Source organism: Littorina saxatilis, linkage group LG4 (genome assembly GCF_037325665.1).
Source record: "Littorina saxatilis isolate snail1 linkage group LG4, US_GU_Lsax_2.0, whole genome shotgun sequence".
Classification (NCBI taxonomy): domain Eukaryota; kingdom Metazoa; phylum Mollusca; class Gastropoda; order Littorinimorpha; family Littorinidae; genus Littorina; species Littorina saxatilis.
The window spans coordinates 17,354,899-17,369,765 of NC_090248.1; the positions used below are offsets into that span (position 1 = coordinate 17,354,899).

Genomic DNA, 14,867 nt, shown 5'->3' on the forward strand with positions numbered 1-14,867 from the left:
TAGCACGCTTTACTGTACCTCTCTTCGTTTTAACTTTCTGAGCGTGTTTTTAATCCAAACATATCATATCTATATGTTTTTGGAATCAGGAACCGACAAGGAAAAAGATGAAATTGTTTTTAAAACGATTTCGGAAATTTGATTTTGATCATAATGTTTATATTTTTAATTTTCAGAGCTTGTTTTTAATCCGAATATAACATATTTATATGTTTTTGGAATCAGAACATGATGAAGAATAAAATAAAAGTAATTTTGGATCGTTTTATAAAAAAATATTTTAATTACAATTTTCAGATTTTTAATGACCAAAGTCATTAATTAATTTTTAAGCCTCCATGCTGAAATGCGATACCGAAGTCCGGCCTTCGTCGAAGATTGCTTGGCCAAAATTTCAATAAATTTGATTAAAAAATGAAGGTGTGACAGTGCCGCCTCAACTTTTACAAAAAGCCGGATATGACGTCATAAAAGACATTTATCAAATGTAGTCTCCCTGTCACACTCGACCACCTTTGAATGAACTTAGGTCCCTCCCAGGTGGAATGGGAACAGCACGAAAATGATTCAGTGAAAAAATGAAAAAAAACGTCTGGGGATTTCATACCCAGGAACTCTCATGTAAAATTTCATAAAGATCGGTCCAGTAGTTTAGTCTGAATCGCTCTACACACACACACACACACACGCACACACAGACACACACACACACACACACACACACACACACACACACACACATACACCACACACACACACACACCACGACCCTCGTCTCGATTCCCCCTCTATGTTAAAACATTTAGTCAAGGTAAGCGTGAATGAAGTTTATAGGGACTGTCCCCTCCAGTCGTCTGTTTTCACTTTTGTAAGTGACAAATAACAGTTCCGCCTGCCACTTATAATTACTTAAATAATGTACCTAACTAGGTCAAAGTACTTTAATCTTCCTTGCTGCTTCACGATTTACGCACACGCAATAAATCAAAACAGCGCAGCTCTTTGGAAACACAAGGGTATAATTTATATAAACAAAATCGCTCATGAAATACAGACACACGAAGCAATGATACAAACGGTAGCATCGTCAGCGGTACGTGCACGTGATACGTTCGTAGTTTTTGTTGCAGTTGGCAAGCAGGCTGCCGACACTGGGAGCGTGAGAATGACCAACACATCCAGTGTGACTGCACGCAACACCTCCCTTGCAGTCTCCCTCGCCAGCTCAGGTAGGTAGATAGCGGGCATGTGTCATAGCTGAGATTGGAGTCTGCAAATTACGAATGAGATCTCAACCGGAAATCGGATTCCTTGGTTATAGAACACAAATTCTAATCTTACCTGGTTGAGATCGGAATTTGTTTTACCCGATAGGTATATATGATCTTATAAGTTAGTATGGAATTCTGGTTAGGGAAATCCTTTCAGGAAATGGCGTCAGCGCCTTTCGGTGATTGGTCAATGCATTTCGGAGCTAGACATCCAACACTTGAAATTAATGCTACGTAAGTTTTCTTTCCAAACTGATACCAAGTGAACGGGTGCAAAAGGGACTGTTATCAACTTAACTTACCTCTTCGACATAACGAACAGTACCAGACATACATTATAATTAGACTCGTTAACGATCACTACATGCAGTCGACGCGCGGTGATACAGTCGCCCATTGAGTTTTGTCAAAAGCCGATGTTATTGTTACTAAAAAATAGAATGAGTAATTATAGGAAATCGTTCACTGGAAGTACTCGATAATTATGCAGCCCTTTGATAAATTCGATCTTCAATACATTACCCAAAACCTTGGGAATGAATCACAATAAATAAAACACAAGAATTACGAGTTCAGAAAATAAAGAAAAACTTGAAAAATTTAAAAAAAAAGTTTGAAAATGTTCTTGATTGCTAAGAAATTTAAACCCGTGACCGCCCAAGTAACGACTTGAAAGTGGAGCGCTCTACCGATCGAGTTAACCCGACTCACTTGTTTGTCGGGGTGAAAATAGAAATTTTGACTCCGAATATCACACGTGAGTTCTCGACGAGCATGTGTATCGATTCGTCGGTTTGCGAGTTTCTCCGTTCGTATTTGTATACTGTACGTTCGGTCGATCGAGGTAAGTCAAGTTGATAACTGACCCTATGCTCCCGTTCACTTCGTGTCAGTTAAAAAAGCAAACTCAAGCAGCATTAATTTCAAGTGTGACCGATATTATGTTGGCAGTTCAGCTCCGAAAGGCGCTGACGTCATTTCATGACAGGATTTCCCTACCCAGCATTTCACACGGTTTTGAAGATTTCTTTCGGGACGATGATGCCCCATGGAGGGTTTATTATATAAAAGGAAGCAAGCGGTTAAAAAAGGGCGTCGACAGAGGCAATGGAGGGGGATACTGACGTTTTAGATCATATACGACAGTACATAAATGCGAACGGAGAAACTGGGAAACCGACGAGTAGATACTGATACACATGCGCGAGAACTCACGAGTAATATTCGAAGTCAAAATGTCTATTTTTTTTTACCCCGGAGGACAGTGAGTCGGGTTAGCTCAATCGGTAGAGCGCCCGACTGCAAAGTCGTTACTTTGGCGGCCACGGGTGTGAATCTCTTAACAGTCAAACTTTTGTTTAAATGTTTCAACTTTTTTTCCCGTTCTGATCTCGTAGTTCTTGTATTTTAATCATTTTAATTCACCCCAAAGGCTTTGAGTGATGTATTGAAGATTGAATTCATCAAAGGGTTGCATAATTTTCGAGTACTTCCAGTGAACGATTTCCCAAAGTTACCCATTCTATTTTTTGTAACATTGGCTTTTGGGAAAAGCCAAATAGGCGAATTTATCACCGCACGTCGACTGCATGTATTGGTCGTTAACGACTTCTAATTATAATGTACTTCTGCTTTTACTCAAACGTTCATTAGATAGAATCAGAATTCTAATTCTATCCAGCCTTATGAGCAATCCCGCGATTCAGCTCAATGAGATTGGAAATCTGATTCTATCCAACCTACCTACTAAATTCAATATCACTCATGATTACTTACATCATCCCGCAGGCGAAACAATGAATGTTAATTGAAAGGAAGAGAACTATTCCACGACCAAGTCGGAATAGCCAGGTTATCTCAGTCAAACTTGTGACATTACTTTGTTTAACAGCGCGCGTGCGTGCGTGTGTGTATGTGCGTGTTTATGTGTGTGTGTGTGAATATGTGTTGCAGGTGCAGTGTGTCATTACGAAATATCGCTGGAGGGTCACGTCAGGGTGGGATCAGCTCTTCAACGCCTGGGTTTTGCCCACTACTTCATCGTCAGGCCGCCACATCATCACAGCCCGGTACGATGTTTACTGGACTTTAGTGGGGGGGGGGGGGGGGGGGGGGAGGTGCTCATACTGACCGTCGGAGACGAATTCCATCACCCTATCGATATAGGGATTTGAGCTCTCCGTTTCACTCGAAACGGAGAGCTCAAATCCCTATATCGAAACCTGATGTTGAAACAGCATTTTTAGATTGTAAACTGGCAACCTGATGTAACCGAGTGCCGTAACACTACGATCACCTCGGGAGGCGAAGTGCAATCAAACAGGATTGAAAATGTTAGGGCTAATTTCTTAGCCCTATAAAAACTGTTATGCAAACCCGAAGGTTTCCATGAACATACAGACAATCGGAAACCACCAGACCCCATCACAAACAGAATTCCACAATCCACCGGTGTTGACTTAAAGGCCAACAACTCGGGTGCAGAGTCTGCTGTGAAAGGAGCGATAGCCTCCCCTGTCACACTGATAAAACCTGTGATACTCTGAGAGCATAAACTTCGTTCAAACTGTTTGAAGTAGAACCAAACTCCGAGAGCACAAACGTGTGAATCTATATAGATGCCTTCAGGAAGAACAAGTGTTGACCTTAACGGGGTCAGGAAATTCGTCCTGTGGTGACACGGGGGTGGGACATGGATACCGTCTCTGGGTCTGCACAATCCGCAAAACTGTTTCCAATCATACTGAGAGAGAGAGAGAGAGAGAGAGAGAGAGAGAGAGAGAGAGAGAGAGAGAGAGAGAGAGAGAGAGAGAGAGAGAGAGAGAGAGAGAGAATATTTGTAAAGAACAAGCTTAGAACAAGAACAATTCTTTTTTTTAACGAGGGTAATAGAGTAAGCAGTGATCTGCTTTTTCGCATCTGGTCCTCGCCCTAAAGAGGGACTAGTCTAAAATTGCTAAAGAATAAACAAGTAAAGAAATCTACTGCTACAAGATTATAAATAAAATAAAATAAAACAAGCAAACAAACGAACAAAGAAACGAACAATAAACAATCAAACAAACGAACTCAGATTGCGTTCATGTATGAATGATAAAGTCAGCTTAGTCCCAGCGACACACCGTCACCAAAAAACGTCTGCAACAACTGTGTGAATGACTTCCGATGTGAAACCTCCTTCATACTGTCGTGCAGATGACGGTGGAATTGACATGCTGGTGTGACGTCACTCTCGCTGTTCTTGACGTCACTGTGACTGGAGTACACGACCTCTCTGACCTTTGTGACATCACACAGTCCACGCATCGTGTATTGGGTCATGATGGTATGTTTGGCTGTCTTTCTAACGGTCCAATGTGTGTGTGTGTGTGTGTGTGTGTGTGTGTGTGTGTGTGTGTGTGTGTATACTTGACTCAGCACGTTGTTGATAATAGTTCTATCTGTGTTTTGAGCGCATCATTTTACAAACTCAACTCAGAAAAAAACCAAATTCCCACCTTGACCATTTTCAGCTTGCATACAAGCCACGTTTACCCTCTAGTGTAACGCCTGCACTCGTCTCGAACAATGTGCACTCTCCTCATCAATTTCTGCTCTGCGTTTTCGTAGTACAATTTATTGGAAGGTAATGCTACCCCCAGGCTCATGATATAGATCATAGGCTTACCTTTCAATACGTGTCATTCAGTATGTTAACGTTACTAGCTAGGGAGCTCTGTTTTCATTTTTGTTCGTTTTTATATTTAGTCAAGTTTTGACTAAATATTTTAACATCGAGGGGGAATCGAAACGAGGGTCGTGGTGTATGTGCGTGTGTGTGTGCGTGCGTGCGTGTGTGTGTGTGTGTGTGTAGAGCGATTCAGACTAAACTACTGGACCGATCTTTATGAAATTTGACATGAGAGTTCCTGAGTATGAAATCCCCGAACATTTTTTTCATTTTTTTGATAAATGTCTTTGATGACGTCATATCCGGCTTTTCGTGAAAGTTGAGGTGGCACTGTCACGCCCTCATTTTTCAACCAAATTGGTTCAAATTTTGGTCAAGTAATCTTCGACGAAGTCCGGGGTTCGGTATTGCATTTCAGCTTGGTGGCTTAAAAATTAATTAATGACTTTGGTCATTAAAAATCTGAAAATTGTAAAAAAAAATAAAAATTTATAAAACGATCCAAATTTACGTTTATCGTATTCTCCATCATTTGCTGATTCCAAAAACATATAAATATGTTATATTCGGATTAAAAACAAGCTCTGAAAATTAAATATATAAAAATTATTATCAAAATTAAATTGTCCAAATCAATTTAAAAACACTTTCATCTTATTCCTTGTCGGTTCCTGATTCCAAAAACATATAGATATGATATGTTTGGATTAAAAACACGCTCAGAAAGTTAAAACAAAGAGAGGTACAGAAAAGCGTGCTATCCTTCTTAGCGCAACTACTACCCCGCTCTTCTTGTCAATTTCACTGCCTTTGCCATGAGCGGTGGACTGACGATGCTACGAGTATACGGTCTTGCTGAAAAATGGCATTGCGTTCACTTTCATTCTGTGAGTTCGACAGCTACTTGACTAAATATTGTATTTTCGCCTTACGCGACTTGTTATATTTAGTCAAGTTTTGACTAAATATTTTAACATCGAGAGGGAATCGAAACGAGGGTCGTGGTGTATGTGTGTCTGTCTGTCTGTGCGTGTGTGTGTGTGTGTGTGTGTGTGTGTGTGTGTGTAGAGCGATTCAGACTAAACTACTGGACCGATCTTTATGAAATTTTACATGAGAGTTCCTGGGTATGAAATCCCCGAACGTTTTTTTCATTTTTTTGATAAATGTCTTTGATGACGTCATATCCGGCTTTTCGTGAAAGTTGAGGCGGCACTGTCACGCCCTCATTTTTCAACCAAATTGGTTCAAATTTTGGTCAAGTAATCTTCGACGAAGCCCGGACTTCGGTATTGCATTTCAGCTTGGTGGCTTAAAAATTAATTAATGACTTTGGTCATTAAAAATCGGAAAATTGTAAAAAAAAATAAAAATTTATACAACGATCCAAATTTACGTTTATCTTATTCTCCATCATTTGCTGATTCCAAAAACATATAAATATGTTATATTCGGATTAAAAACAAGCTCTGAAAATTAAATATATAAAAATTATTATCAAAATTAAATTGTCCAAATCAATTTAAAAACACTTTCATCTTATTCCTTGTCGGTTCCTGATTCCAAAAACATATAGATATGATATGTTTGGATTAAAAACACGCTCAGAAAGTTAAAACGAAGAGAGGTACAGAAAAGCGTGCTATGCAGCATAGCGTAACCACTACCCCGCTCTTCTTGTCAATTTCACTGCCTATGCCGTGAGCGGTGCCGGTGGACTACGAGTATACGGTCTTGCTGCGTTGCATTGCGTTCAGTTTCATTCTGTGAGTTCGACAGCTACTTGACTAAATATTGTATTTTCGCCTTACGCGACTTGTTTTTTAATCGACAGGCGCATCACATGCACAGGGCACAATCCCTTTTCGTACACAGATAAACGAATGCCAACACAATGTTTTAACACCAGTAATTAAATACTCGGATGACACTGCTATGGATCCTCTCAAATTGAGATTTTACCTATTTCAAAGAAATTGAAAGGTTTCTATAATGGTGTAAAGAAATGAATGTTTAAGTTATCGAAACATCACAATGCGCTATGAGATTCATAGAGCAAATCAAAACAAGTCGCGTAAGGCGAAATTACTACATTTAGTCAAGCTGTGGAACTCACAGAATGAAACTGAACGTAGTCCGCCGCTAGTGCAAAAGGCAGTGAAAGTGACGAGCCTGTTTGGCGCGGTAGCGATTGCACTGTGCTTCATAGCACGCTTTACTGTACCTCTCTTCGTTTTAACTTTCTGAGCGTGTTTTTAATCCAAACATATCATATCTATATGTTTTTGGAATCAGGAACCGACAAGGAATAAGATGAAATAGTTTTTAAAACGATTTCGGAAATTTAATTTTGATCATAATTTTTATATTTTTAATTTTCAGAGCTTGTTTTTAATCCAAATATAACATATGTATATATTTTTGGAATCAGAAAATGACGAAGAATAAGATGAAATTGTTTTTGGATCGTTTAATAAAAAAATTAATTTAATTACAAGTTTCCGATTTTTAATGACCAAACTCACTCATTAGTTTTTAAGCCACCAAGCTGAAATGCAATACCAAACCCCGGGCTTTGTCGAAGATTGCTTTGCCAAAATTTCAATCAATTTGATTGAAAAATGAGGGTGTGACAGTGCCGCCTCAACTTTTACAAAAAGCCGGATATGACGTCATCAAAGGTATTTATCGAAAAAATGAAAAAAATGTCCGGGGATATCATACCCAGAAACTCTCATGTCAAATTTCATAAAGATCGGTCCAGTAGTTTAGTCTGAATCGCTCTACACACACACACACACACACAGACAGACAGACACGCACACATACACCACGACCCTCGTCTCGATTCCCCCCTCTATGTTAAAACATTTAGTCAAAACTTGACTAAATGTAAAAATGAACTATTGAAATGAAGCGCATAGTAATTATTTTCGATATATACTCTTCTATGATCTCTTAGCGCACTGTGGAAGTTTCAATGATAATATTGTTAGTAACAACAAGCAAACAAAACGTTTGACAAGGCACATTTTACTGTGCTACTCTCTGGCAGACACAACTCTTACCTTATCTTTATTTTTGGGGTGAATTGCAATGAAGCTTGAAATTAAAATAAGCAGTATTTTCATGTGGACTTCACTTGTACCCGGGAAAAGACACCCGGCTGCCATGGCGAAGAAGAATTTTTCATAATGTGCATTTCGCATGGAGACGGGCTAAGGGTGGCGATTGTTCCGATCTCCTAAGTCAGCTTATGTGCAGACCTGATACTGTCCGTTATTCCCCTTCGTGTGTACATGCAAACAGAAGACCAAATGCGCACGGAAAATATCTTGTAATCCAGGTCAGAGTTCGGTGAGTTATAGAAACATAAAAAACCCTCTCGTGCAAAAAACATGAGTGTACTTGGGAGTTTCCTTTTAGCCCATGAACGCAGAAGAAGAAGAAGAAGAAGAAAGATTAATGGCTTTCTGTCCTGTATTGGGACTCTCTTACGGTCGACTGTTGGTATGTTGTACTGTATTTCACAGCGGAGCTGCTGACAGCAAGGTATCAGGAGAAAGAGAAGCAAGGGCAGAGAGGCCTTCTCATTCTGGATGTGCCCCGTGGTTATGACGTCACGTCGGTCAACTTGGGTTACGTCACACAGCCCATGACTCAGCCTGTCTGTACTGACGCGACAATACCCTTTGAAAACAACGTAAGTCATGGAACTAAACAAGCACTCTTGAAATAACGACATTAGTTTTGCGTTTTGTTGTCAATTCACAAGTTTTCAATTAGGTTAAAAGAAAGTGATTTTCTTATCAAGTCTGTTGAGTTTTTAGGTACATTTCATCAGACGTAGTATTCATGCGTGAGCGCCTGTGTGTGTGTGTGTGTGTGTGTGTGTGTGTGTGTGTGTGTGTGTGTGTGCGTGTGTGTCTGTATGTGTGTGTGTTATGTAGTTGTGTATGTTTTTTATAGACATATTCAGGGTGACCCCCACAAATGCCACCCATTAAAATGCTAATAACTCCTTGATTTGTTTTTCGAACAACTTTATATTCGGTGAACATTGGCTTGAGATATTCGGTGATGAGTTCTCAAATGTTCAAGTATATCTGTTAAATGAGCTGACGTTTTTGCTCTTTCGAAAATGTATTCCAAAACGAGGTTTAGCATTGAGTGGTAACCACACAAACCCGGTTTGAGACCTACAGATTTTTACCTGTAAATTTGTTTCTTCTGAAAGGCTTCGCATACAAAATCCATCCTCAGACAATGAGTTGAAAAAGCAATTACAGGGAATCTGGAGGGATAAGTCGGACGAGTGTAGTCGCTGCTCAGTGTCAAACCTCCAATAGCCTACTGTTGTCGTTGAGGCAATCTGCAAAGTTGATTTTTTTGTTAAAGAATAAAATTCAAACGGCTTGACTTTCATATTCAAAACTTTGTAAAATTATCATCCCACATCTCACGCTAATGTACACCAAAGTATATGAAGTCATTCGCTGAACAGATGTGGGAGAGATATTAGCAATATAGTGGAGTAAGAGCGCGAGACATAATGATAATGATCAATCTTTATTTTGCAAGGGTAGTGGAATAAGCATTATTCCCCCCTCTGCTTCTTTACCTCTGTAAACTTGTAGGGGTAGTTATTTTTCGATAATGACCCAGCAACCAAACAAATAACGACCCAGCAACAGCCTGAATCCTCGATAGTGCAATGGGTTGAGAGGTTGTTCTGTTTCGGTACTACTTTTTGCGACTGAAAAGTTCCGAACGCTCTAATGTACGAAGTATACATCTCTGGAGCAAACAATACAAACATACCGCATTTAAATTAACAACTACAGGCCTGAACACATGAATCTCCATATAAAATCCATGAGTTCGGTTGTTTTCTGAATCTCATCTGCCGTGCTCAAGCCGTTCATCACAAGCAATTTCCCAAGGCAAGTAACTCATACTTTGTCTAGCGACAAGAGTAGTTCCCCTTCTTTTCACTCAGTTCCTTCGACAACAGACTGCAATCCGACGGTCAGTTTTCAACAATATTTCATTTAATAAACAGATCACACGCAACCAAATGCACACATCTCATCAATTTAAACAACATAAAGGGGTTTCATACACTATTTTCCCCAGAAAACTGAACTTCATACAGTTTTTAACGTTGGAACACGGGTGCAAAAGTTCGTCTGCTAGTCCCATTTGACGAAAAAACATTATCCTAAGCGATACCAAAACATATACAGAACACACAATATCTGCCTTCGCCGCCACAGCAGAACAACAGCGTAACTGTGTTCTTGATTTTATCCCAAAATAGGAAAACTGACAAGAAGTGTTAACAGAATGAAATGATTTGCACGGAATACAACCGCGCATTAATCGATCGCCTGCGCAGGTTGACTGGTTGAGAGAATAGGATTCGATCAAACTTTCGCAAAAAAACTCCTCTTTTCTTTGAATAACTGAAGAAAGGAGGAATAAAGAGGTTACACACCTCGTCTCAGTGATAATAAAAAATAATGGTCTCAGTTCGCGGTCATGAAAAAGCTCGCTAAAGCTCGCATTTTTCATGATCCGCTAACTTCGACCATTATTTTTGATAATCACTGAGACTCGGCATGTAACCTCTACATATCATACTTTTACATATTCAGCCGTCGTCAAAATTAGAAAAACACATTTTTTACAAATAACTAATGTAACTTACATGGATGAACTTAAATTATATGAATGCAAACTCTATGAAAGCATTTATAATTTGGTTTTTAGGTGCTCGTTTAGTTGATTTTTGTTCATGTTCAAAGTTACCCTCATTATAGTGGGAAAAGAATTCCACAGCAAGTTTACTGAATAAATCAGACTGGCTTTAAATAAACACGGCAAAACAATTATTGCACCAATATTCGTACCCCAACTAAAACATTCAATCCCGTGTCAGTTCATTCCAGCTTTCCATTCCATTAGAGGCCCTCTACAATATTTTGTTGGCCGAGTTTAGATCATTTCTTGGAATGCGTGAAGTTAGTTTATGTGTATGACGAGAACGGTTTGTGGTTCAAAAAGGACAGATGGGACTTGACATGTTATTATTTTATGCATAAGAACTCCTTTGTTGTAGATAAGTCTTTCCTTTATAAGGAGAATATTAAGACATTCATGATCAGATTCTGACAGAGTTCTGTTTTTTAGAAGCACTAATTTAATTGCACGTTTGTGTAAGCTAAAAAAGGGTTTCATGACATTTGCACCTGGTTGAAGCGTAATCTAAAATGCTTTGAATGTGAGCTTGACATTTTTTTTATCGCATTTCCTGGTCGAAAGTGTTGAATTCTACTTGGAAGGTATATGACAACCAAATTAATTAATTATGCTTAAGTTTGGAGCTCAATCCGTCAATTAATTTCACAACAAATGTTCTTTGGCTTGATTACAGGAACTTGTATCATAAATAAGTAAAGAATGCCACTGGATTCTGAGCTATGAATTTAACACACTAAAGTTCAAGATTACCGAACTATGTGTTTTGAGTGCAATCATATGTTACTGATAATTCATAAGCTACACAATAGTAATATATTGCTTACAAGTTGTGCAAGAGATAGGGTAAGAAATGTTCCTTGAATGATTTTTCACTGATTAGCAAATTGATTATATTGTGTCAATGGAGTTCCACATAAGGGCGCCAGAAGAGACTGGGGTCGTACAGATCAATTCTTGGGGTGGGGGTGAATCATTCCGAGATTTGTTCGAATTTCTTGAATTATTGATTTTGAAATGTAGGGCGTTGGTGCATTTCCTGACATCAATTTATATATCGTCACACCATTGTTGTATGCAAATCCTAATGTGAAAGAAATTTTCGTTTTAAAAGAATTAATTAGTCCATGTAAAATGCTTAAAAGCCCCACTACGCATCCCAAGAGGTTTACAGAACGATAAAATCTTTCACGAAATAAGCACACCTTTTGGAACACACTTGCAATAGCATTTGACAGCATTTAATGACACAGTTCGTTTGAATGGCTATTTTGCATGCGTAAACAATATACACCAGTTTTCGAATTTTTTTCAACCACTTAGCCATCGTGGACCCGTGTGACCCACTTTTCTTTTTTTCTCTCACAATTTAGTCGTCAGTTTGTGGTTTTGCACGTTATTGTGTACCTCTGAATCTAAAATGCTACAAACGACTGCGAGCCACACGAACCTATTGGCGGCGGTTTGCTTCAAAGAATCCAGCGATATGCAGAAAATTAGTCTGCTTGGACAAACACGTCCTTGCATGAACTGGTTCCGGGCTCCCTTTTTTCAAATTTTCCAAACTTCGAATTGTACTGATCTTGTCTTGATGAAGAAAAGAGTTCTATTATGATTTAAGAATGTTTGTGTAACAAGCTGTCAATTTAGGTCTAGCGCCAAAACGAGCTTCCGATTTGTTTCAATGTACTTCCTTTCTAACTGTGCAAAATGAATTCTTTGAAAATGTCTCATCCTCAACGGAAAGCAGCCAGGCTGCTCCCGTTCGGTGAGAGGTCAAATGGAAGTATGTTTGTTCTGTATGTATAAAGGCTCCGGGAGCGCAGTGATCAGAAACATGCTTTACGGGAGAGGGAGGGTGGCTTTAAGTGTTTCAAAGTGTTTGCAGTTGCATAGTCCCACCCTGCGGAAGCATAGGCAATATATAGCTGATTGAATATGTGCTTGTGCGTATGTCTTAAAATTTGTGATAACTGGTATACTTTTTACATGTGATTTTACTGTTGTTTTTGTGGTTTTTTTAACAATAGAGTTTATTATCTATGGTTATCCTAAAGACTTTATGGCTATTAACTGCAGTAACACCCTTTATTTCGTCTTCTCAGTGTCATAAATCTCGAGTAAATCTGCACAGTAAATTAATGGCATACCGGCGAATGTTTGTGCAGCAGACCCAGACGACGATAGATATTCCAAAAAGAGCGGCAACATGTCAGGCTTACTTTGTTGCCGTTGTTCTCAGTGCCAACTCTCAGCATGTGAGTACGCATCTCTTATAAGTTGTCGAGGGGTTGGTGCTATGACATGCCAAACGGCATCAGGGCCGGACCCAGGGGGGGGGGGGGGGGGGGGTTCCAGGGGTTCCGGAACCCCACCCCTGGAAAAAGCATGTACCTTGCTTTGAGTGGGTTTTTTTTTTAGTTTAAAAAAAAAAAAAAATTTGTGTGTGTCTCTAACAAATTTTATTCAATGTGAAATCCGATGAGAAAAAGGTACCCCCCCCCCCCACACCAAAACAATGCTGCTCTTAACCCTCAAAACAAGGTCCAGAATGCACCAGATTGCACAGATTTTAACCGTTTTGCAGGCGCGCGCTTGTGGCTTCGCCACTTCGCTGATTTGCCCCCCCAAAAAAGGAGGACCCCCCCCCCCCCCCTTACAACTCATTTGGTCCGGCCCTGGGCATGGGTGTGATTCTTCTCACAAGCCACGAAAGGCAGTTTTAGCGGGTAATGAGATATGATACGGTATATTTCAGATAAGTCTAAACGCATTGCCTTCACACTTTCAGAGCTTTGTGCAACTGAATACATTTCGTAAAATGCATGCGCAATCATATGTCATTTGAGTTAGTATTTATTGAGTTAGTCATTTTTAGAAAGAGTTGTAATATTTGCAGACTGGACGAAAAACAACAACAACAACAACAACAACAACAACAACTTAGTGTGCTGAAAGAACAATAACTGTTGCGTACTGACATTTCATGTACACTCTTAAAAATGCACGGATGTAAAAGGGTATCAACACAAGAGGTATTTTCAACAACTGGACGCGACAAGCTCTTTCATGTTGCGGTTTGTTTTGTTCAGAGCCTTTTCCAGGAATTCTTCTTTTCTTTATTTGGTGTTTAACGTCGTTTTCAACCACGAAGGTTATATCGCGACGGGTAAAGGGGGGAGATGGGATAGAGCCACTTGTCAATTGTTTCTTGTTCACAAAAGCACTAATCAAAAATTTGCTCCAGGGGCTTGCAACGTAGTACAATATATTACCTTACTGGGAGAATGCAAGTTTCCAGTACAAAGGACTTAATATTTCTTACATACTGCTTGACTAAAATCTTTACAAAAATTGACTATAATATTCTATACAAGAAACACTTAACAAGGGTAAAAGGAGAGACAGAATCTGTTAGTCGCCTTAACATGCCCCTAATGGCTTTGCCGTGAGGGCGTAAAACTTACATTTTCTCTCTCTCTGTTAGTCGCCTCCTACGACATGCTGGGGAGCATCGGGCAAATTCTTTCTCGTCCCAACCAATATGGGACTCCCCCTAACCCGCGGGGGGTTTCCAGGAATTGACTTTACACATTAAACTGTTGACGTTTTTATTGTTCTTAGTAGTTAAAAACATTCCCTCACCCTCTCCCCATCCTATCGTAAAGTAGGCGTCTACGGATATTGTAGCACTGAAACAGCAGTAAAAGAGCGTAGCTTTGATCAAGGAGGACAACTCTTGCCCTCGTTTTGTGCTTGACTCTTTGAGAAGTAAAAATGAAATTAGCCATTAAAACAGAGTAGTGATGATTCGTGCAAGATATGATCAATATTGCGTTCTTTACTTGCAGATAGGACACAGGTTCTTCTTTATGCTTTCCGGTGAGTTTTGTTTGTGGCATGACACTTTAGAACTCTTACAAAAACTAAACTCGGCCCATAAGTTCGATTCATAAGTGTTTATTATTATCATTATATTACAAATCGACCAAAATTCTAAATAGGAACAACTTGGCAATTTTAACGAGGAGAAAGCCAAATCAATTGTCTATGCAGAACAGGTTGTTTTGTTTCGCTATCTTGTGTATTTCTTGTGTGATGTCATTTTTACTGATGCAGGTGCCGATCGCATATGAGCGGTCAAAAAGGGGAGGTTTTGTGTCAAT

At 39.4% G+C, this 14,867-nt stretch overlaps 1 protein-coding gene across 3 annotated transcripts in view; it reads left to right on the top strand.

Annotated features, from left to right (window-relative positions):
- LOC138964112 (uncharacterized) overlaps positions 1-14,867 on the top strand; it is an 86,400-nt gene that overhangs the window by 56,368 nt on the left and 15,165 nt on the right. Inside the window, exons 4-9 of one of the 3 annotated variants that reach the window (XM_070335993.1) lie at positions 1,119-1,229; positions 3,225-3,340; positions 4,467-4,596; positions 8,475-8,644; positions 12,873-12,959; positions 14,553-14,583. In XM_070335993.1, coding sequence (XP_070192094.1) covers positions 1,119-1,229; positions 3,225-3,340; positions 4,467-4,596; positions 8,475-8,644; positions 12,873-12,959; positions 14,553-14,583 — 645 coding nt within the window. Of the gene's footprint in view, positions 1-1,118; positions 1,230-3,224; positions 3,341-4,466; positions 4,597-8,474; positions 8,645-12,869; positions 12,960-14,552; positions 14,584-14,867 lie in introns of all 3 variants that reach the window. The other 2 variants (XM_070335992.1, XM_070335994.1) reach the window with 2 other exon arrangements.